This window comes from Ischnura elegans, chromosome 3 (genome assembly GCF_921293095.1).
Source record: "Ischnura elegans chromosome 3, ioIscEleg1.1, whole genome shotgun sequence".
Classification (NCBI taxonomy): domain Eukaryota; kingdom Metazoa; phylum Arthropoda; class Insecta; order Odonata; family Coenagrionidae; genus Ischnura; species Ischnura elegans.
The window spans coordinates 7,338,741-7,366,142 of NC_060248.1; the positions used below are offsets into that span (position 1 = coordinate 7,338,741).

General features: G+C 40.1%; 1 protein-coding gene across 3 annotated transcripts in view; it reads left to right on the forward strand.

Annotated features, from left to right (window-relative positions):
• LOC124155400 (zinc finger protein 37-like) overlaps positions 1–27,402 on the forward strand; it is a 159,662-nt gene that overhangs the window by 116,019 nt on the left and 16,241 nt on the right. Inside the window, exon 14 of one of the 3 annotated variants that reach the window (XM_046529184.1) lies at positions 25,819–26,670. The exons of 1 other annotated variant lie outside the window; for it this stretch is intronic. In XM_046529184.1, the coding sequence (XP_046385140.1) occupies positions 25,819–26,595 (777 nt within the window). In that variant the 3' untranslated portion in view covers positions 26,596–26,670. Of the gene's footprint in view, positions 1–7,151; positions 7,566–25,818; positions 26,671–27,402 lie in introns of those variants that run through there. One more of the 3 variants, XM_046529189.1, reaches the window with a different exon arrangement.

Below are 27,402 nucleotides of genomic sequence, written 5' to 3' on the forward strand. Positions count from 1 at the left end.
CAAATTTCAGCGTTGGTAAAGAAGTATGCAACAGGCATAACATATAGGCCCTACGTATGCTGGAAAACGTAAGTAAATATTTTAATAGCAAACTATCCGTAATTTCGTGTGGTTAAATAACCACGGGAAAAAGCAACCCTAGTATATAATGGTCAGTATTACCGGTTACTATGATTGAAATTATTCCGCACATTAGGCAATCAATAATGCGGCTGAAATGATTTGATGAAAGAATGGGGAAGGATGCGCCTTGAATATTGAATTTTTCGTATTTCAGTGATGCACAATATAGTATGTAATTTTGGAAAGGAGATTTATTATCAAAGAGAAATTAAAACTGTTAAAAACAATCAAATATAAAAAATACATAAATACAGTTTAGCATTTGGAAATGGTGTAATGCATGCAAACGTCATTGAAAGTAAAAAAAGAAGTCAATGCTTAAACCAAAATAATGAATTGGTTACGCTTACGTGTAGTAGAGTTGGGGTACCAGACATCAACAATCACTTCCAGCCTTAGCAACCACTTCGAAATCCAGAATGAAATCGTACGTAAAATGATATGAGTGTATCGCCATTTACTTTACATTGAAATGAAATGTCGATATTAAATGATAATAACTATAGTTGCCATGGAGCCCTTATTATAACGAAACATCTATATTACCGATCAGGTACTACCCTGAAAATATCGGAGAGGTACGGTCAATAGCAAAGGAGAAAATGAGTCCTATGGGTATAATTTCATATCAATATATTTTCATTAGGAATCGTTACCCATCAAAATTATTTGCATGTGTGCATAGAGCTTTTCTATCTTACCAATATATTAAAATTTATATCCCCGTAGCTATGTAAATAAGTCTAAAAAAGGGATCTATCGAATGCACACTAAGATCGATAATTACTTCGGCTCTAATCATTCGATCCGCTTGATTTAACTTTTGTCGGATAAAACACATTATCAGCTTTTATATATCTGACTTTCATATTCATACCTTCATTAACAACAAAGTTATTAGCGAATAAAGCGTAACTAAGGAGATTAGTATCGATATAACTAGCATATGACTCGATCGAGCGGAATGGTCATCAATGTAAAAGTTGACTTTTTTGATAAAAGTAATACCCTGAAAATTTCATTCATCTAGCTGAAACGGTTGCTAAGATATTCCAGATTGTATGCTCCACAAAAAATGGCGACAATGATTTTTCGCGTGCAGGATATTTTTCGGAATTTAATTATGAATTAATTAAGAGGGTTACGGGGAAAGCAGGCTGAAACGTTAGGGTTCGGAGAACCCTAAACCGTTTTTCTAGGAGATACCAAATTTTCATATAGCACATGTCTCGACGCCGAAATCCGAGTTTCAAAATTCGCCCTTCACGACAATGTAAAATCGAAATCGTTTATTCCTCGGAAACTGTTTCGACGTATGAAAATTTCAAGATAGCCAAAAAATCAACCAAAAAATCCTACACCTTATATTTCAAGGAATTTGTCCTGCGATTATTGCAAGTTGGTCAAAAAAATTCCTAAACTTGTTCCATAAGAAAAGCATAGAAAACGTTCAAAAAATAATAAAAAATCTAAATACTATCAATTTCATAACAACCATACCAAAAAATCGACCAAAAAATCTACCTTTTTCCATTGAATATCATGTTCCTCAGACATTTAAAAGCACAAAATAAAAGCGAAAAAGTTTTAGTTCCATAAGGCTCCCATGTTAATTCAAGTCGATGTATCTCGAAAAATGATCGACTTTTTCAAGTTTTCAGATTTCTTCTCCCGATGAATTTTTTTTTAACTTTTACGTCCAATAAGCCAAATACCCCCACCTATCACAGTTTGGGCTGCGAATTGTGATGAATCAGTCAGTCAGTGAGTGAAATTGCAGCCTTATATATGCGTTTAAAACAATACCGTGATGAAACCTCTTCGGCTCTACCGTTTTAATTTTAATTAACTTCTAAGGCCGAAATCGCGCTTTTTCCGGGGACCCTCTTTCGGTTTTAATTTTACTGCACGCGAACTGTGCGTGTCAGACGGATCGTTAATGCATTTTTTGAAAGCTGATAAACGTGGGCACGTAATTAAGTAAATTTATTAGTTTCCATTTGAGAAAATTGCAGTCAAAATGGCGTCCAAAAATTGATTTTTCGAAAAAAATTTCATACCTTCCCCTCGACCTAATTTAAGGTGTTTGATAACGAAAATGATTATTATATATGCTCATAAGATCGTCTGCGAAATGTAGGTAACAATTTTCTTTCATCGTGCTTGGTTACTCAGAAAAAAATTGAAGTATTCCGAAAATCACCGAAAATTACGATTTCCAAAAGATTAACACAAGGTTTTGTCAATTTTAACCCGACCAATTTCTTTCAAACCTTGTAGTTACATACAGCTATGCATTGTCTTTCAGAAAACATAAACACTTTATAAATGATTTAATGAATTTAACGGCGAAAAAATAAAAATGGCGGGCACTACTCAATTTTTTCAGGGACTGGTTTGCTTTTTATTGTATTACTCTCGAAATATGGATGTCATAGGGCACACTTCTTTTAGATATGACAGTAAATGAATGTGACCATATAGTATCGTCATCTTTAAACCCCCCGAAACCCCCTAAAAAATTAAAATTAGCATATAAGTAGCCTTTTTAGGTACTTTTCGTCACAATTCCGCCGCTTTTCCAATCCTTACCACTCATCGCTACGGAATTGATGTGGACGATTGATGATCGCTGGCAGTAAAAACCTATAAACCCCCGGTAAACCCACATACAACCCCCCAAAAAATAAAATTTTGCATATAAGTCTACTTTTTGGGTATTTTCGTGACTATTCCATTGCCCCCAACGACTCATCCCCACGGAATTTATGTGAATGGATGGTGACCGCCAGGAGTACACACATTTAAACCCCCATATCCCCATGAAATCCCCCCAAATGTAAAATGTGTCACTTAGTCTCGTATTTGGGTACTTCTCGCAAACAATACGCCGCACTACCCGTCCCCTCTGAGCTCTAGATCCGGAATATTTGGTGAGGGCGAGCCAACGTAAACCATACAGGAAAAAAAACAGAAACCTCCCGATCACCTCCTGGAACATCGCCGAAAAAAAATTAAAAAAAATTTAAAGTCGCCTTTCCGAATATTTTTCGTCACAATTTAACCGATGCCCCTACTACTTATTAAAACCCCCGATAACCCCGTGAAACCTCCGAAAAAAATTTCTAATAAATCGCCTCTCCAGGTAAAAGAATCGTCAGACCACTGTTCCGGACTCCTAGGACTTATCGGCACGGAATTCATGAGAACGATTTGTGACCACTGGTTTAACACAAGTATAAAAAAATAGCGGTGAAACAGTTCCGAAATGCCCTCGCCCTCTGGGCGGCTATGGTTAAGCGGGGTAGCCCTGGCACACTAAACCCCTGGGCGGCGAAGCCGCCCTTCAGCGAGGAACGGCGAAGCCGTTCCGAGGAATGAATGGGGCGCCTCCCTATCCCCTGAGCCAATAGCTGAGGTGAGATTATTCGAACTTCAAAAGTCTTCGAACGACCACAAATGTGGACGGCGAAGCCGGAACGGGGGTTGTTAAGGGGCGGAGCCCCTTAACGAGCGCGCGGAGCGCGGCGAGTATATACACAGTCCTAATAAAATATACACTTGCGTAATATGTGTAGCATGATGATTCGTAAAATGATTTTAACCGGATTTCGTTGGTAAAATTTTGCTGGCATTAACCTGGATCCTCCCAAAATATTTTTTTTGAGATTGATAATTGATATTCTAGGGGAATGCTTAGGGTCTCATTTTTACTACATTCTGAAAATATTACATTGATCGGTTATGTAGTTTCTGAAATACAGACTGTGACATAAATGTCACATTCGGCGGATCTGTTGTCTTTTGGTGCAAGGCAATATTTCCACAGAAAAAGCAAATATTTTTCGCATTTGAGCTGCAAAGTTCTTATAAATGATAAAAAAAACACTAGAAAAACATATTATTATTTACGTACACTATTTTCAAGGTTTTGTTTAAATTTAAATTAAATTGTTTAAAAATTTAGCAATAATTTTCAGTTCCATTGCCCGCGATTTATAAATTTTTATTTATGATTTGTAAATGCCCCGCAATGTTAAGTGTTTTCAGATGTACAAATTTTCTGGATTTTTCAATGTTATTTCACAAATTTGGAATATTTAAATTTACCTATAATGTTTATATTATAAAATTGTCAAATAAACATCAAGAATAATTATTTTAAATTTATGTATAGTTTTCGTCAGGAGTGTTATGATATTTCCGAACCTCGAATTGACACAATCAATGGATTGGTTGAAGGTACATTTAAATAATATTTTTAGATGGCTAATAAGTAAAACAGTTGAAAATGCATTTCCCAATTTTGGAAGTGAGTTTTATTTTTTATTACACATTAGAGTGTAATCTATATATATAAAAGAAAGTCGAAAATCGTGTTAGTTAGAACACTTATAACTCGAGAACGGCTGCACCGATTTCAATGAGATTTGGTTCTTTGGATTCGTCTCAGGCGGGGTTAACATATAGGCCATTAAAAAAAGGATAATTTCACAAAAAATGTCATCTCTTTCCTATGGAGATGCTTTTAGGAGTTATAGTAACACAACAATTGATAAGTCGGTCAAAACTACAAATTTAATAATTTGTTTTGTTTTTACCATTTTAATAACTGAATTTAGTAACAATATAACACTTTAATTACTAAATATATTCAAAATATTAATTAAATTGAAATTACATTTTTAAAATTTAATTCGAGCTGATTGTAAGCCCAGCCGAGGCCCAGCTCGAGTTGACACTTCACTACCGTGTTCGTAAACAAATCTCCAAGCAATTATTGACAAACGGTAATGTCCGTGTTCCTGTCGAGGAATCGAGTAGTTTTAACTCATTTCCTTGGAATGATTGCAAATTAGTAGGAAGGTGAGCTCATCAACAAAGAGTTCCAGAATATGATTGATCTCCAAAAGAATCAAATATGGTTGATTTAGCGAGCAAGAACGAAGATGTGGATGACTAAAACGAGGTAAATTCAAATAATTCGTACTCTGCATGGAATCGAATCTTTTAAATGTGTAACAAACGAAGACGAAATCACCAACTTTCTATCAGAATATTTGGAGTCCTTGGACGTACCTGGCTTACCAAGGCACGATTTACAGAAAAATGTAGTTTCTGTGCTCATGATCTTTCGAAGCCTAAACCAACCATAACTATCCAACGGAACGTGTTTGATCATTAACAAAATTGGTGATGAATGTGATTCACGCAACTTTACTCAAAGGAAAATTCAAAGGTTAGGAAGTCCTCATTCCGTAGATTCCATGATCTCAACTCATATGTCCTTTTGAGCTTAAACGTATTCAATTTACAATTCGTGTTGCATTCGTGATAACGATTAAAAAATCGCATGGTCATTCTTTCAGTTTTTTTGTTGTTTGTGCTCATGTGCTTATGAAAACCCATGATTTTCTCATGGTCAATTTAGCGTGCTATGTTCACGAGTCGATAAACCATCCTCTGTATTTCTTCCTTCGTTTCAAGTGCGTAGCTAGGATAGGGGGTTTTGGGCGCAGCTAATACCACGGGTCTGTAGGGTATAGAAAACTCGCTAAGGTAAGCGGGAAGTGTGGGGGCACTTCCCCCAGGCATTTTTAAAGATAAATGGTTCAAAATAGTGGGTTTTGTGGCTGTGTGAATAGTTAAATATGTTTTGTTTGTTAGTCATCCGTCCCCCTAATATTAATAACAAAATCTTTCATAAAAAAATTCTCTAAGCTCTTGGGGGGGGGGGGGGTTTATCTCCCAAAACCTCCCCTCGCTGCGTCACTGCTTTGCTTCGCTATATTTATTTAGCTTCATCCGCTTCATCTTGCGCCTGATAACAAAACAAAAATAGTTGTTTCTCAGAAGGTGCTTGACGCAAGACATTAAACCCGAATGTGTAGGGCTCACCGTGGTGCGTTTACGCATGCAGTACGTCTACGCAGTGCATTTTTTCCAAACAGAGATACTATAAATGGCGCGCCTATAGTCATTTCATACGAATGCTGCTTCATAGGGGCTTTTCTTACACGATTTTGAGCATCAGACAAGCTTCGGTCTGGGGTCGCGTCAACTTGCCCCCTTAATGGGCCAAGTGTATGCAACAGACTTGGACCTAAAAACATTTTTTTACAGCTAATAACGCAAATAGCCAACAACTGAATGCGTATAATTTTTATTTCATGAACTGCTTTATTAAACCACAATGCCCAAAATTTCTTAATCTAAAACGTAAGAAAATTTGTTGAAAAAAATCCGCGTAAACGTGCTCCGATTCACCCTATGCAGATTCAATAAAGAAAATGTCTTTCTGACAAGCAATTTTGGTGCTCATTAACGTAGTTTTATTGAATTTGTATCCTTATTTTATTATTATAAATTAAACATGATTAAAAACGATACAGCCGCTCTTGATTTATAAATGGTGTAAGTAAACTGTAAGTTCATTGATTGTTAGGCGGTACGAAGTTCGCCGGGTCAGCTAGTAAAGTATAAAATTGAATGAATTTTGAATCAATTTGTTTCAAATAAACTATAGATTGATTTAGAGTTCAATGCCGGCATATACGTACCATTTTGAGTGGTAAGTAGTAAAGCAACATTTGTCCATATTACATGCATCGCATGCAGTGCAGTTGACGGAAGCGCAATATTCTCCATCACGGCGACGCCATCTTTTATTTAGTAAAACAGGGACTAATTGATCATTAGCATCATAAAATATTTCACTGTCTGCCTCTGTTGAAAATGAAGTAGTACGGCGGCTACACTTGGCTTCGCATCGATGTATGGTCAGTTATGTTTGCACTATTACACTCTCTAATTGTGACATGTAAGGACCAGATTTTGCTTATGAACAGCTTCAGATTGTAAACAGCTACGTCCAAAAGCCAAGGAAAAATATTCCACCACCACCACCCAAACTGATTGTTTTCCGCCGAATGAATTGCATGCAAGGATGGATACCAAAATACGTACTCGTGATAGTGTTTTTTAATGCATCCTAAGCATGTAACTATTCTTTTTCCTTGTATTTGCAGGAAAAAGGTGTTTATGATTGCAGTTTGTGTGGCAAGAGGTACTTTCAATGGAGGACATACAGGTACCACATGGATCAACACAAGTTTGGGAATCGCTTCAAGTGCAATGAGTGTGGAAAAACATTCCATAGAAAAGTGTATTTGATAAGTCACATGGATGTACATGAAACAGAGAGGAATTTTCACTGTGATGTGTGCGAAAAGGCATTTAAATCATCTGCTCTTTTGTATTGTCACAAAAAAGCCCATGGTGAAAAAAATTATGTCTGTGAGTTATGTGGGAAAAAGTTTATAACTGTAGCGAGATTAAATTTTCATTTGGCCTTCCATAACAAAGATAAAATATACCCATGTGAGAAATGCGGGAAAAAATTTTCCACAAAAGTTTACGTGACTCGACATATCCGAAGTGAGCATTTGAAAAAAAAGAAGAACAAAGTTCACTCTTGCGAAGTGTGTGGTAGGAAATGTGATACTCCAGCTGCGCTGAAGAGACATCGGATGATTCATTCAGGTGAACGGCCATTTGAATGTTCCGTTTGTGATAAAGCATTCAGGACGAAAGCTTTCCTGGAGCAGCACGTGAATTCTCACACAAAGGAGAAGAGTTACAAGTGCGATGTTTGTGATGCTGTGTTGTCCACACCAAGTGCCTTGACACGTCATAGGGCGAGACACAAGGGTGAAATGAAATACAAATGCGACAATTGTGGTAAACAGTACACGCAGAGTCACAATTTGAAGAACCACATGAAAAAATGTCACACCGACTCAGGATAATTTATAACGCAGGTATTTTGGAGTCCTGTTGTATAAATGGTGGACGAATAAAAAAATGACATTTCACTTGCAAATGTGTGCTTTGTTTTTATTTAATTTTTGTAATACGAACTGTGGAGGATATTCGCACAGCGAAGTCAAGGATGAATTGGAATTTAACTCCTTCATTACAAGAGATTGATAGATTCGGTTCCACATGTTCCTGAAATCAGATCCGGAATGTACTCAATAAAATAATGGTACGGAAATTATTGGCGCGTAAACGAGTGGACCTGTGTTAATTAATTTAAATTGTGAAATTGCAATAAAGCCATGGCATATAAATGAAAACCTCGGCGTATCATAGCATTGTGAAACGAGCAAAATGAAAACGTCTTCTATCAATTGTAGAGTGATGGTCATTTTTGATGTATCGTTAGCAAAAAAAAAATCGTAATTGTGGTTATTGGAACGATTTTTTTGTTTGACTCGTATTTCTTATTTGAGGGTTTTGGCAAACAAATTGTCAATTGCATACTATTTTTCACCTGAATCTGTCTTCGTTTGACATCAATTTTAATCAAGTGGTCATTAATTCAACAGAAACAGTCTTCAAGGAGGCAAAGGCTGGCGCTTACGGTATCGTGACATTTTCCTTTGTAGCAGTTTAATACGCTCAATTAAAAATTGCCTATGGCAATTTTATTTTTAAAATGATATCTTAAACTCCCGATAAAATCGGCTTTGGTAGTTCAGGTTGTCGCGGCCAACTGTGAATTTAATATCAACAGTATAGTTGTCGTTTTTCATACATCGTTAGAAAACAAGATCATAAATGAGGAGACTTGATGGACTCCCTTGTTTGAATCGTGGTTAATTGGTAATTTTTATAGTAATTAGGGTAGGGGTACGGAAAATGGATCCAATCTTCTCTTTCTACGTAGAAAGCAATAATAAAAGAAACGTTGTGGTAAACTCATAGTACATCTGTCTGTGTACAATGTAACAAACATCGAAGTCGTACATTGTACCAAGACCCATAACCCTGTCGATTTCTGTAACAATAATGCCTGTTCGTGGTCTGTTCTGTAGGCTGTTGGCTCCCTGATCCTTGTCTTATAGTCAACAGTGAGGCGACTGTTTGTAGATTGTAAATTGGCACGCCTTGTCTGCTCCTTGTGCGTGAATGTAGAGGGTTACTTGTCTGTTCTCTCCCTGTTATGGGAGCCGCATTCTCTGTTCCTGCCTTGTTGGACCACAGCCAGTGAACACTGGTGGTGGCTGTGCGCTGTCGTTTCGCCACCTGTTTATTAGGCTGTTAGATCCCTGTTTGCTGTCCGAATTACAGCAGGCAGGCAGACTGTTGGTAGAATGTAAATTGGAACACCTTGTTTGTTTCATGCCTGTGGGATGGATGACTTGCCTGCTCTCTCCCTTGTCGCAAACTTTGTTCCTTACCCGTTTGCTGTTGCTAATTAGGCAATTGACATGATATAGTTTACGTAAAAATAGAATCCAAAGTTGAAATTCATGTGAAGAATTATTAGAAAAATTTTATTTTGCTTTTCCACCTCTTCCATCAGTTATAAAAACCTTGTAAAGCTACCGGAAAGCTAGCTACAAACAACCACTTCACCAAAAAATAATGGGGAACATGCATGAAATTTGTTCATCATGCTACTTAGTCTCATTGAGCAGAATATTTTCTCACGAGTCCAAATTGGTAAGCCAAAACCCTCCTAGTACTCCACAAACGTCAATAAATGCTTTTTAAAAATGCTAAAATATCGCTTGGAGTCACGTGACCTGAAACGCCTTCTGACGTCATCGCACCATTCACTTCGCTAAGAGAGAAGAGTGGTAGAGCCTTCAATGCAGGATATCGAAGTAAAAATCTTTGTCGAGCTGTGTAGTAGTTCCTAAAAGGACAAATTGACTTAAGAGGGGTTTAAAAAAGCACAATACCTCCGGTTACTTTTGGTCGACTTCCTTATGGCGGCTGATTTTCTGAAAAATAGTGATTCCTTCGTCAGCAAGATGCGGGAGTAAAATAAGGCAGGTAAATATTTATGCGATTAATGAAAATAATTTTACGAACGTTTTTACGTATTTATTTATTGTCCATGTAGATTTAATATATTCGAAATTTTAGTTTTTGCGTTGACATGCAGCGAACTTTATGGGCATTGCAGAAACAAATACTTAATTCACCTTACCAAAAGACCCATATTTCTCATAGACACAAAAAAGGAAACACACACACGAATAATACAACTGAGAGACTTTCGTAGCCGTAGCCACTTCTTCAGCCAAGGAGAAAATGAGTAGGGAAGGAGTGTGTTGGAAAAGGGAAAAGGGGGGGGAAGAGGGGAGAGGTGTATTGGGGCGGGGCTAACTCAACAAGATACATTCAAACCCGGGTGCTTGTTGGCTTGCAAATGCCAGATGCACGCCAATTCGAGGGTGTGGAGATAGAGGGGCGAGTCAGTGGGTAACAGGGAGGCAATGATTGAAACATAGATTAAAGATGGAATCATGCGATAAACAATGTGTGGGGACCGGGAGAGATGCGTGTGGGGTTACGGACAGCAGGAAGCGCGGTGATTATTTATTCTAAGGTTGAGGGGGGTGGTGCATTGGCCTATATAAAGAGCGGGGCAGAAGTTGCATTGAAGGAGGTATATGATGTTTGTAGAGGTACAGGTGGTGGAAGGAGATATTGGGAGGAATTTTTAGTTTGGAGACGAAAGAGACTGGGGGTGGAGAGAAAATTTTACAGGTTTTACATCTAGGACGGTTGCATGGCGAGGGTGGGGTAGTGGGGACTGAATTCAATTTTTGAAGGGGGCCAAAGGGACTGCAAAGCCCCTTTCGCCCCCTTCAAAAAAGAAATATATATATAATCCTACAATCGGTGGACTATTAGGTACATTTCTGGAGTTGTTTACAAGGTGAAATGAGTGGCACATCCTAAATTTGGTGGCCGTCCGAGAAATACTGGCGATTTGATAAAAACCTACGGCAAACCTAATTCAAGAGTGTACTTACGTTGAGAAACATCCCGTTGACAATGTAAATAAAGTATTTAACTCCATTCCGTAGGTCATCAACCACTTTCTTCGCTTATTTTTGTCCTTTGGGGCACAGGCAAAAATCTTCTCCGGCGAGAAATAGAGATACTTGTGCGGCGGGGCACTAAGCACTATATACATGGTTTTCACACGTTTGTCTGCTGAATATCCATGCTGCTATACACTTATTCCACCAACCAAATGATATGGGTGTCCAAGGTAGATCACAATCTGCAATCAACTAATTTTCATTTAATCCTTCCAAATCTCCCCAAACAATCCCCTTTATTTGTTTCAACAAGGCCTTGGCAACCTAAAATATTCATAGTCTGCATTTTGACGGTTAAAACAGCAATTATTTTCGCCAGATTTGTATTTGAGCCCCCACAGATCCATTTTGTATCCACATCCTCAGTCTGTCATCAGTGGATACCGTGCCGTGACGTCACGCTCCGATGACGTCGTGTTTTCAAGCAGCCGATGAAGGTCTATTTTTAAAGACTCATAACTCAGCTAAAAAGCATTATTCATCCGCGAAATTTTCAGCAAGGAGCTTCTTATTCAAGTAATTTTAAAAAGTTCCTCATTCGCTGATCTTCATGAAAAGAAAGAATTCCTTGAATGAATACAAATCCGGTTATGCACTATGCCAATATAATACGAACGATTCATTAGAGATACTCGTCGTTAATGTTTACACCTGAACACGATGATTTCTCTTCACACAAAAATACCTACAGGAAACACAGTCCTCTGACATTGTTTGTAGGTTCTTATCGGCGACGTGACACGTACACGAACGCATATTATGCGTTTTAAATACAAATACAGTAATCGCTCAAAAACTGAAGGCTCACATTAAATTATTAAATGAAAACACTCAGGAACAAATGTCACATCAAGGATTTCACATTCACTGAATGGCTGCACGAATGACTTAATTCATAACACTTAGGCAATTTAGCACATGTTAAATAATAATGAAATAAATCAATGTTTTTTCCACAACTAACAATTTCACCACAATACAGTCGACCATGTACACGAAACATGAACGAATAAAATTGCAAGCGCTACACCCATATTCAAAAAGGGAAACAGACATGACCCAGGCAACTACCGTCCAATTTCATTAACATCGATTATAGGCAAGATACTTCAGCATTTCGTCGTTAGCAATATCATGACTTTCTTGCGCAGACGTAACTTCCTCCATGACTGTCAGCACGGATTCCAAAAAGGTAGATCATGCGAAACACAGCTCGCGCTCTTTCTTCACGACGTTATAAAATCTGGTGAATCGAAAAGACCAGTTGACGCACCATTTCTAGATTTTAAGAAAGCTTTCGACACTGTACCTCACAACAAACTTTTATACAGACTACAGTCATGCGGATTAAACGAGACAGTTTAAACTGGATACGCGACTTTCTCAGAGATCGTAAACAAAAAGTTGTTCTTGACGGAATTAGCTCCGATGTTGTAAAAGTTACATCAGGTGTTCCACAAGGAAGCGTAATCGGCCCCCTGTTGTTCATTATATACATCAATGATCTCTGCTCCCGCCTTAGCAGTAAAATACGTTTATTTGCTGACGACGCTGTCATCTTTCGTGAAATTAGTGATCACTGACTATGAAATTCTATCATCTGACTTAAACAACGTTCATTTGAAATTCCTGCGTAGATTTCCGTGGCGGTGATCATGGTGCGTATGGGTTTCCGGGCGCTCCAGCCGCGTTCGTCGGTTTTGGGTGACGACGGTTTCGAGAGCCATCCTGCTCCCGTCTTCAGGTCGAAGTGGAGAAGCTTAATTTTCCGCCGAGTTATATAGGCAGGCCCCTGGGCGCTGATTGGCCAGGACCCTCTTCCATGTCTTGTCGATTGGGTAGCCGTGGTCTCTATTGAAGTTCTTCGTTTTGTATATCTCCAGGGCTTCTCTTATTTGCCGTGGGTAGTAACGGCTCTCCTTTACCAGTATTCTTGCCTTATCGAACTCAATGGTATGTCCCGGCTCACTCCATGCGTGTTCTGCGATGGCCGACAAGTTGAACTGCTTCTGTCTCATGGCTCGGGCGTGTTCCTTCATCCTTGTGGCCATCCCTCGACACGTCTCTCCTACATATGATTTCCCACATGAGCAGGGCACTTGGTAGACACCCTCGTATAGCTCCTGTGGGATTTGGTCTTTCGGCCCGGGCACAGCGTCACAACACTCTGCCCACCTGTGTTGAAGTCAAACATCACCTGAACACCTATGCAGCCAAGAAGATCCTTCGCCGTACCAGCGAAGCACTCTTGAGAGAACGCATTCACCACAAGAGGCTGGAACTCCACCTTTGTTCCGAGGAGCTCTACCGCATTCACTTGGAATTGGGAGCAACTCTCATAGCCACTGATTGGGAGAAGATTGACAAGATTACCTTCGAGTCATCCAGAGCCTTGGAAACGACGCACCGGGAATCGCAGATAAAGAAATACGAAAAACTTAACTCTCGGCAACACCCAAAACTGGAATCTGGCCCTGATAAAGACCGTTCCATAGTGAACCCGACGGATCTGCACATTGACGACGCCACCACCTCAGTACTGGCCAAGGGACTGAATTTTGCTATAACACCTCGAGACATACCGCGGGAAAAGATCATCACCGAAGTGGAGACTGGCATTCGTAAACTCCCTAGACTTGTGGCTGACGAGATCAGAGAAGACGTGGCTCGTGTCCTCCGCAATGCAAAACCACCGAAGCCTAACATGACTGCAGGAGAAAGGACTGCCCTCAAGGCTCTGCGTGAGAACCAAGACATCTTAATTCTGCCTGCGGACAAAGGAAACGCCACCGTTCTCATGAAAAAGGAGGAGTACCAAAAGAAGATATCGGAACTCCTATCTGACACCATCTACCGGAAACTAGGAAAGAACCCCATGGCCAAAGCAGAGAGAGAGACAAAAGCCATTATCAAGAAATCTTCCATTCCACCTGAAGAAAAGAGAGGCCTGATAACATCTGCGCCCAAACCACCAAGGCTGTATGGCTTACCAAAGGTACACAAGGAGGGTGTACTCCTAAGACCCATCGTAAGCCAAATCGACGCGCCTACCTATCGTCTTGCAAAATACCTGGCCAGAACGCTGCAGGACCACACAGGAACGACCACTACGCACGTAAAGAATTCCGTCCATTTCGTGGAAATGTTAAGGGACATGACCATCGCAAATGAAGACATCATGGTCAGCTTCGATGTTGTCTCACTCTTCACCAACGTACCCAATGCAGAATCAGTGGGGATTGTGAGAACCCTCGTTGACTCAGGAATACCAAAAGACTTCCCTGACCTAGTCAACCACTGCCTTCGGAATTCCTTCTTCTTGTGGAACGGTGATTTCTATGACCAGTCAGACGGAGCAGCGATGGGATCGCCACATTCACCTGTGGTGGCCAATCTATTCATGGAGAGGTTTGAAGCGGAGGCCATCAACACCTACGACAAGAAACCTAAAAAATGGCTGCGGTATGTTGATGATACATTCATTATCTGGCCCCACGGAACAGAAGAACTGGACCGATTCCTTAATCACCTCAACAGTCGCCACCAAAACATCCGGTTTACCATGGAAAAGGAGAGAGATGGCAAGCTACCATTCTCGGATGTCATGGTCAGGAGGAAAGGTGATGGGAGTCTTGGACATGCCGTCTACAGAAAGGCCACTCATACCAACCGCTACCTAAACGCAGTGTCACACCACCATCCCGCCCAAAAGGCCTCTGTGGTATCCTCTCTACTCCACCGCGCCTTCACTGTCTCCGACGCCGATTCCCTGGAATCCGAGAAAAGACTCCTGACCACAGCTCTACGCAAGAATGGATACAACGAGAAAATGGTCCTTAAAAGGGCCGAAAAGGTCGCAAAGCTTCACGCCCGGCCACCTATGGAACGCCACACCACTGAGGAGGATTCGGTGACACCAGCAGCGAAACTGACTATCCCGTATATCGCGGGGACTTCGGGGAGGATCGCCAGAATTCTCAAAAAACATGACGTGGTCACCCGATTCAACTGTGTGACCAAGATCCATGACGCTGTGCCCGGGCCGAAAGACCAAATCCCACAGGAGCAATACGAGGGTGTCTACCAAGTGCCCTGCTCATGTGGGAAATCATATGTAGGAGAGACGTGTCGAGGGATGGCCACAAGGATGAAGGAACACGCCCGAGCCATGAGACAGAAGCAGTTCAACTTGTCGGCCATCGCAGAACACGCATGGAGTGAGCCGGGACATACCATTGAGTTCGATAAGGCAAGAATACTGGTAAAGGAGAGCCGTTACTACCCACGGCAAATAAGAGAAGCCCTGGAGATATACAAAACGAAGAACTTCAATAGAGACCACGGCTACCCAATCGACAAGACATGGAAGAGGGTCCTGGCCAATCAGCGCCCAGGGGCCTGCCTATATAACTCGGCGGAAAATTAAGCTTCTCCACTTCGACCTGAAGACGGGAGCAGGATGGCTCTCGAAACCGTCGTCACCCAAAACCGACGAACGCGGCTGGAGCGCCCGGAAACCCATACGCACAACGTTCATTTGTGGGGTCAAGAGTGGGGACTCGAAATTAATCCAAGCAAATGCATGGCGGTACATTTCTTGGGGAATACGTCCAACTCGAACCATGTTTATGCAGTGGATGGCATTAACATAAAGGCAACAGACGAAGTGAAGTACCTGGGAGTTACGATAACCTCGAACCTCACGTGGGGAACACATATAAAGAATATTTGCGGTATAGCCCTGAAGAAATTAGGATTCGTCAAGCGTATTGTGGGAAGTTTTTCGGACGAGAAGGTGCTATTTCGCTCTCGTCCAACCGCACCTTGAATATTCAGCGAGCATATGGGATCCGGTGCAGAAAGACTTAATCCGCGTACTGAATAAAATTCAAAGGAAGGCTGCGCGTTTCGTCAAAAACTGTTATGGGCGTACAGACAGTGTTACCCAGATGTTAGGCGAATTAGGGTGGGAGCCGTTGAAGACTCGGAGGCTGCGCGCTAGGCTTAGATTGCTTGAACAATTGAGAATGGATATCTTCAAGAGCGTCACAGAGAACATAATATTAGAGCCACACTATATTTCCAGCGTATTATGTGGTAGCTTAACTGGCTAAAGCACTCGACTGGAAACCGGGGGATCCGGGTTCGAATCCCGGTCAAGGCGAATGATTTTTTTTCTTGTGGATCTTTCGCACGATTGTGCATTGTGGGTGACTCCCGTAAAAGTTATCACCGCGGCTAGTCCCGGTATACTTTGAACTAGTCAAGAGCGAACACCTCTTTGTGTTCTATGTCCGGGCCTGCTCTCTGGTTGTGGCGCAGTCCGCACGATTTGGACTGCTTGTGGCATCATATGCTAAGCAGTCCTGGAACACCTTGTCTGGTAGTGTCCTAAAATATCCACAGGGAAAAATGATGCCTCGGTAGCTTAACTGGCTGAAGCACTCGACCGGAAATCGGGGGATCCGGGTTCGAATCCCGGTCAAGGCGAATGATATTTTTTCTCTCTGGATCTTTCGCACTATATTTCCAGGTCTGATAGAAGCGATAAATTATGAGAGATGTTTTGCCGAACGGATAGATAGTCGAATTCGTATTTCCACCGAGCCGCAAAGGACTTCAATAAACGCTAGTCCCAACCTCGTTAGAGCCCTTCATTTTTTTTATAGTTGTAAACGGCTGGTGTCCTGGCATCCCCTGCAATTCGACTTTTAGGTGGCTTGCGGGGTATTATGTAGATGTAGATAACGGTATCGGCGTTGCTGTCTGATATCTACTATAGGTAGGTGGCAGCACCATGCCCACTATCTAGGCCCTCCTGTTGAGAACCTGTTCACTGTTTTCCATTCTTCCCCTGTAGTGTGAAACGGACTATCAACCGGCCCCTGCCTGTTCACTGTTTTATGTTCATATCCTGTGCGGTGAAACATACTAGCAACCGGCCCCTCTCCCTTGAGTTTCTGTTCGTTCCATGTATGGTGAAGCATAAAACCAACCGGCCCCTGAGTGCTTGCTGCCCGCCTGGGAAGGTACAAGCTGCAAAAAGAGTACAAACTGTTGGAAGGCTGTTCTTAAGTTGTTCGCGTTTGTGTGTGGCCCGAGATAGTTCGTAGGCTATCATAGACGGATCTAGGGCGGGGGGGGGGGGAGGGTGCACGGGGGGAATTGCCCCCCAGACCCTTAAAAATGTGCAAGATTTTTAATACCGTCCAAAAGGTCTGTGGACAAAACTTTAACACCCCTTCAAATATTAATTAAAAATCGTAAACTATAGTAAAATTGTCATTAACGCCTCTTTAACGCACTTATCGACGTATTTTCTTACGAATTTGCAAAAGAAATGACCGTAACAGTTACACAAACACACCCACTTCAAATCGTAATTTCATTGGCCAGCCGGAAAGTGACGTCAGCTCATGCAATCGTGTGGTAAATATTTAAGTGGCGTTACGCATTGTCACCAAATTTATTTAATGACTTTAAGTAAGGTTTTGGAGGTTTTATCGTAAAAAAACGCCCCGGGAACCTGCTTTCACCGAAGCTGACTCCATAAACTTGCTGAAAATTACAACGGCGGCAATGTTTACTTACATAAGCAAATGCTACATACATGCTGAAAAACGGCGAGTGAAGATGCATTGGTATGGAAATATAATATTACTGGCTCTTGTAAAATACATATTAAATGTGTTTATGAAATTAAACAATGAAATTCCATTTATTAGAGTCGGACGAGAAGATTACGCTGACGACCCCTTTGGTTGAGTGCAAATTAATCAAAACGAGTGTATCATTCATGATTAATACTTTACATATGACGTATTCTCCGTGGTATCGGTCGAGCTCGTGTGTGCCCCGAGCACAAATAAGACCTATTCTGCGGAGGCACGAGTTTTTGAGGAGGACGGTGAGGTGGAAGTTAAGAGCCTTTCTTGCAATGATTGCATAGCTAGTTCTGATAAGTTCTGATAGCAGTTCAAGTATTATGCAAGCAGGGATGGGCAAAATACAGGCCCAGGAGTCTTTTAAATGCACAATAGCTGGGTGTTTGAAATCGAAAACAGTATTTGAAATACCTTTATAAATAAAAAATACGTGTGCATGAAAACTAAGAGATCTAAAAAAATATTTAACCTGTTTTTGCTCTTAAGGATAGTTACAAATAGTACATGAGAAAAGTATGTTTTAGAAATATTTATATATTATTTTTTTAAATAACACTTCTCAAATGTTGCTCTATATTATTGAATTATTCTCCTTGAGGAATAAAAGTCAAAAAGTGTTGGACAGGGAACCCTAGAAATGGATAAAGCAAGCAAGTGAAAAATCTCTCCGCTGAGAGTATAGGATTGTGTCAAATCTGATAAACATTGTGTTAATATTAGGATTCATTTTCTTCATTCATTCACATCTTTCGGCACTTTCTCATCCAAACCGATCTTCGTTCTACGTCTTGGGAGACCGTATGAAAATATTTATTTGGAGCATTTCTAGTCGTATTTCTGCACTTACGCACAATAGAGTACTTGAAGCTACGCTTCGACGTATCGAGAAATAACTATGACACGAAAAATACGGGGTAATAACCACAATACCTCCACTGTAAACTTCAATAATGTGCTGCCAGGAGGGCATTTATCTTTGGTAACATAAATAGGAAGATGACGGAAGGGAAAAAGGGATGCGTAGAGAGACGACTTGTCCCTTATTTGGCGCCTTGACGGCGTTAAAAAAAAACGATGCTACCAACTTTTGGGGAAGTGATGACATATTTTTAGATCTTTAGAACGCAGGAAAAGAGATTACGGTCCATGAATAGGACTCTACAGTGGTGTGTGCGAACTTAGATTATGCGCTCCTAGCCTTGTGTTGTCCGACAGCTGTGACTTAATGGATTTTGGGTGATGGCCGCTCGCGTCCCCTCCCCGCTCACCTCTCCTGCGCCCTAAATGCACCAAAATTTGCGTCTTTCTTATGTTTAAGTCTTACTAATGGTTGATGTTTCAGTATCGTACGAGGAAGGAAAATCACGAAAGAATTACTCAATTACCTGCTTTCCAGTCTGTATTTCTTATGTAAGTGGTGTTCCTCGTCTTTCCCTGATGTCAACGAAGTTTGGGTAACTTCTTTCACGAATCGTTCGACCGCATCTATAATAGAAGGAATTTTTATCTTCGAAGAAGAACGTTTCTCAAACGAATTTTTATGTTCCACAGTGCTAAGGTCAGATGTAACCGGAGGTACCGTGGTCTTTCCCCGTTATATCACCAACGGGTAGTCTTTCACGTAGATATTAAAATCAAGAAATTAGAAAAGATTTCGGATTGATCGCTAAACGCATGTTCTTGCGTGCCTCTAATATTTTTCCGTCCACCCCGTACCACATCCTCGCGCTCTTCAGCTGTTAAATAGCAAGTAGTGCATAGTCAGGGTGGCCGACTAATCCGTTGCTTGGAATAACCGAATATATAACTGCTTTCAACCCTTCCAGCAGGGTTCTCAACCAGTTGGCGAGCCTCCGCAAATTCACAGCACAATCTTTACGAAAAACCAAACGGGCGTACTAAAATCTATAATGGAAGTTATCATATGTATTAAATTGGCGTTTGGATTTCTGGTGGACACGTTGAATCTCAGCAGGCCATTGGCCGTTGTAAGCCAGCGGGAATAGGCCACTTTTCCCGCAGCTTTTTCCTAATTTTCGGAATGAATTCCTATAAATAACTCATAGATAATTTCCGAAATCAGTGCTCAGCGTATTCAAGTCTATTTGGGGAGACAATTATGATGGAAAAGGCTCCAGCTCCACACCATCTTGGTGCGTCATTCTTGAAGGTTCAGATCTTAAAATTTTGGCCCCTGGATGCCCTCCCAATTTTTATGTCGCAGAAGAATTAACCCACACTTCAAGGGATGTTGGCATTATGCTTGTAGCAGAAGAATGATGGCTCCATTTGTGGGGATTCACTTGGTACTATCATATCCAATTCCTTCTGAATTTGGTGTTTCTACTATTTCTTTCACAAAGAAATCGAAAATCGCAGATTTTATAACTTTTGCTAGTCCTCCGAAGGGGGAGGCAAACCTAAAAACCTTTTTCTTCTACCAACTCCTTTATATGTTCAATCTCCTTGTCCTTGTTGCAATTTCACGATGTCATCAGACCGCATTTAATGCCGCCACACATCTGAGCAGCCGCAGTGCGCGGTTAAATGGCAATTGGTACTCGGTGCGCCCAAGGTGACAAAGCAGTTTCCATCACCTTGCACTAGAGTGCGCCATGACTGGTGGCACCACGACCAAGGGGCCGACAGAACTGCGATATATCGTATAGAAAACCTCTTTCGATTCGATTTTTCCGGAGCCCCAGTGGTCCAACGGCCTACCCAACATAGAGGCGCTGGTGTAGCCTGTTTTTCTGAGCAGTAATGAACTGGGGGCTGCCATATTGAATCTCGATGTAAACAAACGTGATATTGAGGCTTATTGATAGTCATTAGTGTTAACTGCAGACTTTTTTTTATTGCTCACAGTGTCCCTTACGATTTTGGAATGTGCTCGATGAAGGATACGAGTCTCAATGATCTTGGTTATTGCTAAATTGCGTGGGTATGAAATGTATTTGGTGATGAAAATGTGAGTAATTCTGTTTCCTTCATTATTCCATTTTGATTTCAGCCTGTGATTAGCTAACCTTTTCTCATGTTTTCAAAATTTTATGGTGTCTTGTATTCCTTATATTTCAATATGTTTTTCATTGTACTAGCAGTTTTTCTAGTGTTCAAACTACTCGTTAATCGCTAGTGCTATGCTTTCGTTTGTTTAATGCTAATCATTTTGTTGGTTATGTATGTAATTTGCTATTTCAACTCTGTCCTTTCAACTGTTTAATTGTCATTAATTGAGCATTATTCATTAAGTGTTCTACGATGTTTACATTTCTTAAAACTTTAATCTCTTTCATTTTGAAGTAAGAACTTAATTTCTACCACATTGGTATAAAATATTCTTCACTTTTCTCGTTTTCTACTTTTGGAATACTTTCTTTCGTATAAGTGATGGATATTAACTTATAAGAACCTTTCATTTTAAGACTCCTCATCCAAGATATGTTGTATATCTTAATGGGTACTCATCATGAACAACTTCCTACGAAATAATGTCCTCCTTTCATAATTAAATAATTATCTTCCATGAAATGATATCCAAACTTGCATGCTTATTTCTAGTGAAGTATTGTTATGGTCTATGGTTTCAGGATTAGCATTATTTTCCCTGTACCAGAGCTATTGCAAGATACATCTACCTCAAGGAAAATTGGGTCACCCTCTTTGTCTGTGGAGCGTGGAGTGTTTACTTAAGTAATGGAATCTTTCTCCTATTACGCAAAGGCTGCTCGTCTCATGTTGTCATTGATATTTGTTGCTTGTGCATCTCATGTGCTTGTAGAATGGTTAACTTCCTCAGATTTCATCTCTAGTATGTCATATTGAAATTGTTATTGTTGTATTTCTTTTGCCAGTTATTGTATCAATAAATACTAATGTCCACTGAAGTAAGTTTCCGAGATCATTATTCTTACCAACCACCAGATCGCCAGTTGACTTTGTACATTAATCTTGTATTATGGTTACTGCTTCAGTAACCTGGGGAAGTTCTTCAGGAAGATTTTCCTACATTCGCTGCTTTTAAGTTTCTCGCAATTGCAGTATCATTATGAGGCCTGAATAGCACGCTCTATCGTGACGCGTAAAAAAATTGAAACACGCGCCGAGATGTGCATTCAAACTTCGCGGCAGCATTGGACCACTGGCATAGATGGCACTGATGTATCAAAACCTATACGCATTATCCTTATGGGTATGTCGCCCCCTTGCCACGACCAGTGCAGCGGCCGAACATTTTTTGAGTTTCGGCGAAGGCTACGGCGGTTGACACCTGCTAACTTTCAACATTCTAATGGGTCGCTTTGACGAAACTGCATGAGCAAACGCGAAACAGTGGAAATATTTTTTCATTGACGTTAGCAAGACTCCGTCTTTGCTTCTGCAATCACTGCGCTTCCTTTATTATCAACATGTGACAAATACCGTATGAAAATTTGTAATATATTTCACCCAGTATGGCATTGTAAACTGGCGGCGATAATAATTTCTCCGAAATTAATTCTTAATCGTAATAATTTGATTTGCCGTGAATGGCTGTGAAAAAAATATTCAAAAAAGCAGACATTATTATCCGATCGCATGACGTCCACCTTTTTTTCTTTTGAGAGTTGCTCGATAACACGGGCATTTGGGGTGCGGTTCAAGGAATTCCACATTCGCTACAGGCGGTAGTGTTCCGGAGCCACGGTTCATGGGCGCTACGTTCGGTACGATAATAATCTTCTCGGAGCATCTTCTTGAACGTACCAGATATACGGCCCTTTCTTGATCGCCTTTCTACGATGAGTATGGGGAATATATTCCATTGAACGGTAAAAGTCACCTTTTGACTTGGCAACCATCAACGTGTGGAGTGGGAGAGGACAGCCGTTTCGGGCCCAAAGAACTCGACGATCAAGACTTGAAAATCCTGCTCTGAACTGGGATTTGGGTTATGCTTCCACATTAATGCGAAGGATAAATATGCCAACTGCTGTTGCAGCCATGATGAGAAGGCATAGGAAAATATCTGAAACAGGAATAAAGGAATACATAAGCCAGCAGGATCCAAAACTAACTTACAACAAACCTGTTGTAAGTTCTCCATCTACACATATGTAATTTCATGGTGTTTGGCTGGGGATGATGAATCTTCACCATGCAGCATGCAAGAGGACCGCCGCACGCTCACCATATGCAAAGAGATAACTTGCCAATCGTTAGTGATTCCAGCAGCGAATCCAATCAAGTTTAGAGCTATGGAATAAAAAAAAACATGCAGTGAGTCATCCTAGCGATGACGCCAATAATTCTATAATCTGAGATACCGTTGATATACTTAATAGTACGAGTGAAGAATTACGTATTAATTCTCTCTGTTTTGCAGTCTATTTCTTTTAGTTTCTTCTCGTGATCACGTCATTGTGCGTCGGTAAACGTGGAATGTGTTACACGTCGTCTGAGAAACATATTCTCCAAATTTAATTAGTGAATTTTGCATAAACTTCGATTGAAGATCCCGTAAAGAATGAGTTCAATTTCACAACACCTCCATTTTCTACGAACGTGCTGTTCTTTTTTTTTAACAGATACTGGCTGTCTGGATGACCCATTATCGAACGGAAAATAATATTTTCCAATATTTTGCTAGAAAAGGAAGTACAGTGAGTCGAGGTAGATGTGTTGATATATTCGTCGTGAAATTATAATGAAGGCGCTTTGAAAAAAGTAATTTAAGTGATCAGCTTCATCTCGATCGCTCGTCGCTCAATCGCCTACTACATTTAAGGGTGAAGAGACTGTAGAGCTATTCTCCCCTACCTCCCTTACGTTAGACCAGAAGTCCTTAGAAATGTCGTCTAAATATGCGTCTAGTAGTTCTGTTTTGCATTTACTCCATTCCTCCCTAACCCTTTCGAGTCGGCGGAGTTTTCGTCTTAGTATGACTGCTGTACTGAGCCCCAAGACAAATTATTTCTCGTGGTACGGAGCATTTTTAGAGGACATTCGTTAAGAAGGGTCACGCGGATATTCACACGCCCTCAGCTCCAACAGCGAACTGTTAAGGAGTTGTTGTACCGTAAGACGCACATAAACTCTCTTTAAACATGGGAATTTGTGAATCTCGTATTTGGAGTCTACAGGGTATGGTCTAAAAAATACACTATTAAATTGATTTTTTGTTCATCAGAGCGGGTACAAAGACCCGTGAAATGATGGTGACTTTATGGGCGTCGTACCGCGAATTTGATTGTATAATACGTCATTTTACGTTAATGAAAATTGATTGTATAATAAGTCACTTTTTGTTAATTTAAACCCTCCTAATCTTCGGGTAGTAACCCTCACCGCCTCCATACTTTTATCGAATCAGTTCTCGTTTCGAGAACCCGTATCCCTTCCCTGAAATAATGTGTATGCGTTAATCTCGTTAATTACTATTATTAACAATTATTTAATCTATTTATCGCATTACCTATCATTGTCGACGCATGACACAAGTCAAACAGCTTCGACGTTTGGCTTGAAGAGAAAGTTTTATTCATATCTTTTATCTCTTCCTACATGCATTGTTATATGACGTCTATGTTCGTTTGTATTCTCATTCGGCAAATCTTCGTCCAAGCTATAGAAATTTTCACTATATATACAAAAATATGTCCTGTTTAGTTGATCTAAATTATCATTCAATAAACTAAAGATTTCCATATTATCTACGATATCATTGTTAAATGCAATGCGCTCGTGAATATTAGATATAGCCTGTTGTAATTCATTAGAGGTGGTATAAATGCGCCAAATTTTAAATCGAGTTGAATTTCTTGTAATGAGGACAAGGTTTTGGGATGATATAATGAAAACTGAAATTGAAAAAAAAATTAAATTTAAAACCTAGTCCAACGATGAACACTTATTTTTAAAATAAGGGGAGAAATAAAAAAGTGGGGTTCTATTCAGAATACTTATGTCTTTCTCAGAGGTTGGTAGAAAACTAGCAGAAAAAACCCTCCGTGAAAGAAATTTAAACACAATTCCCGATAACTGGATGCGGAGACTGATCGAAATGAACTACTAAGTGAGGAAAAAACACGCATGCAAGCCTTTATATAAGGAATTGAAACAAGGTTAAAAAGAGCATCGTTGTTTTGGTAGCAAGTGAGTAATGATTCCTTTCAATCACTAGAATTGCTTGTATGGTTACTAGGAAATATATTTAGAGCTCCATCATGCATTCAGGAGTGAGTTGTATGCGAAATGGCTGTGGGTGAAGTCGACGTTGCAGGTGTGCAAGCTGAGGACTTGGCAGATGTACAATGCGATTTCTTTCACTGGCCAGCAATACCGCGTTTGTCTGGTTGAAAGTGAACGGGATTCGGGACATAAGGTCGATTCGCTCACGATATTCGTTCCATGATGACGGAATGCATTAGTCGTCGCTTCGATGTATACGCATTTCAAAAATATATTTCATCAGGTTTAACTAGTGGATTTTCGAATAGAACTTTCCCTTCAAGTCACGCGTCGAAGCTATGAACTTGTCATATGCGTGGACCAAGACAAGTATTGAGCTAAACTTGATTATTTCTGGCTTTACTTTGTGAAAATCCATTCTTAATAATAAAACGTTATTGTACTTTTCCACACGATTTAATTAATACGACCGACAAAATAACTGTTATTATAACGGTTTCTGTACCTGATGATGTCGCCTCTGCGACGAAACCGGTCGTATTAATTAAATCGTGTGGAAAAGTACAGTAACGTTTTATTATTAAGTATTGAGCTAGATGGATTAAATCATTGTTAATAATGGTAATTAACGAGATTAACGCATACAAACCATTTCAGGGAAAGGATATGAGTTTTCGGAACGAGCACTGATTGGATAAAACGATGTTGGGTACCCCACGAAGATGTGGAGGGTTTAAATGAACGTAAAGTGGCGTATAATACAGTCAAATGACCTTCTGGGTCGGATGCCCGTTCCCTTACTACTTCATACGTGGAGCATGCAGCGTTAAAATGGCAGTTGCTTGAAATCGTTCAAAAATTGCCAGAGCGAGATATTACTTCAGTTTTAAGTGAAAGTATTTTTTAATGCATCCTAAGCATGTAACTATTCTTTTTCCTTGTATTTGCAGGGAAAAGGTGTTTATGATTGCAGTTTGTGTGGAAAGAGGTACTTTCAATGGAGGACATACAGGTACCACATGGATCAACACAAGTTTGGGAATCGCTTCAAATGCAATGAGTGTGGAAAAGCATTCCATAGAAAGGAGTATTTGATAGTCCACATGGCTGTACATGAAACGGAGAGGAATTTTCACTGTGATGTGTGCGGAAAGGCATTTAAATCATATGATATTTTGTATCATCACAAAAAAACTCATGGTGAAAAAAATTATGTCTGTGATATATGTGGGAAAAAGTTTATGACTGTGGCAAATTTGAATCGTCATTTGGAGTGCCATAACAGAGATAAAATATACCCATGTGAGAAATGCGGGAAAAAATTTTCCACAAAATATTACGTAACTCAACATATCCAAACTGTGCATTTGAAACAAAGTAAGAACAATTACTCTTGCGAAGTGTGTGGTAGGAAATGTTCATCTCCAGCTGCGCTTAAGAGTCATCGTATGATTCATTCAGGCGAACGACCATTCAAATGTTCCGTTTGTGATAAAGCATTCAGGACGAAAGCTATCCTGGAGAAGCATGTGAATTCTCACACAAAGGAGAAGAGTTACAAGTGCGATGTTTGTGATGCTGTGTTGTCCACAGTGACTAGCCTAGCACGTCATAAGGAGAGACACGCGGGGGAAATGAAATACAAATGCGACATTTGTGGAAAACAGTACACGCAGAGTCACAATTTGAAGAACCATCTGAAGAAATGTCACACCGACTCAGGATAATTTATAACGCAGGTTTTTTTGGTGTCCTGTTGTATAAATGGTAGACGAATAAAAAAATGGTATTTCATTAGAAAATGTGTGCTTTGTTCTTATTTAATTTTTGTAATACGAACTGTGGAGCATATTCGCACAGCGAAGTCAGGGGTGAGCTTGAAATTAACTCCTTTATTACAAGAGATTGGTAGATTCGGTTCCACATGTTCTTGAAATTAGACCCGGAATGTACGCAATAAAATAATGGATGGGGAAATTATTGGTGCGTAAACGAGTGTACTCGTGTTAATTCATTTTAAATCGTCGAATTACAATAAAGCCATGGCATATAAAAAAAACCTCGGTGTATCATAGTTTTGTGAAATGAGCCAAATGGGAACTTCTTCTATCTACGATGTAGAGTGCTAGTCATTTTTCATGTGTCGTCAGCAAACAAATTCGTGAATGCAGTGATAGGATTGATTCCCTTGTTTTAATCGTATTTCGGATTTAAGTTAAAAAAAATGAATTGTCACTTCATACGATTTTTCACCTGAATCTGTCTTCGTATGACATCATTTTAACCAAATGGTCATCAAATCAACAGAAATGGTCATCAATAAGGTAGTGGTTCCGGGTCCGGTTTCATGATATATTCCACTGTAGAAAATTAATACGCTCAAACAAAAATTTTGTGAGACAATTTTATTTTTAAAATGATATCTTAAACTTCCGATAAAATCGGCTTTAGCAGTTCATGTTTTCCCGGCCAACTGTGAATTTAATATCAAACTGTATAGCTCTCGTTTTTCATACATTGTTAGAAAACAAGAT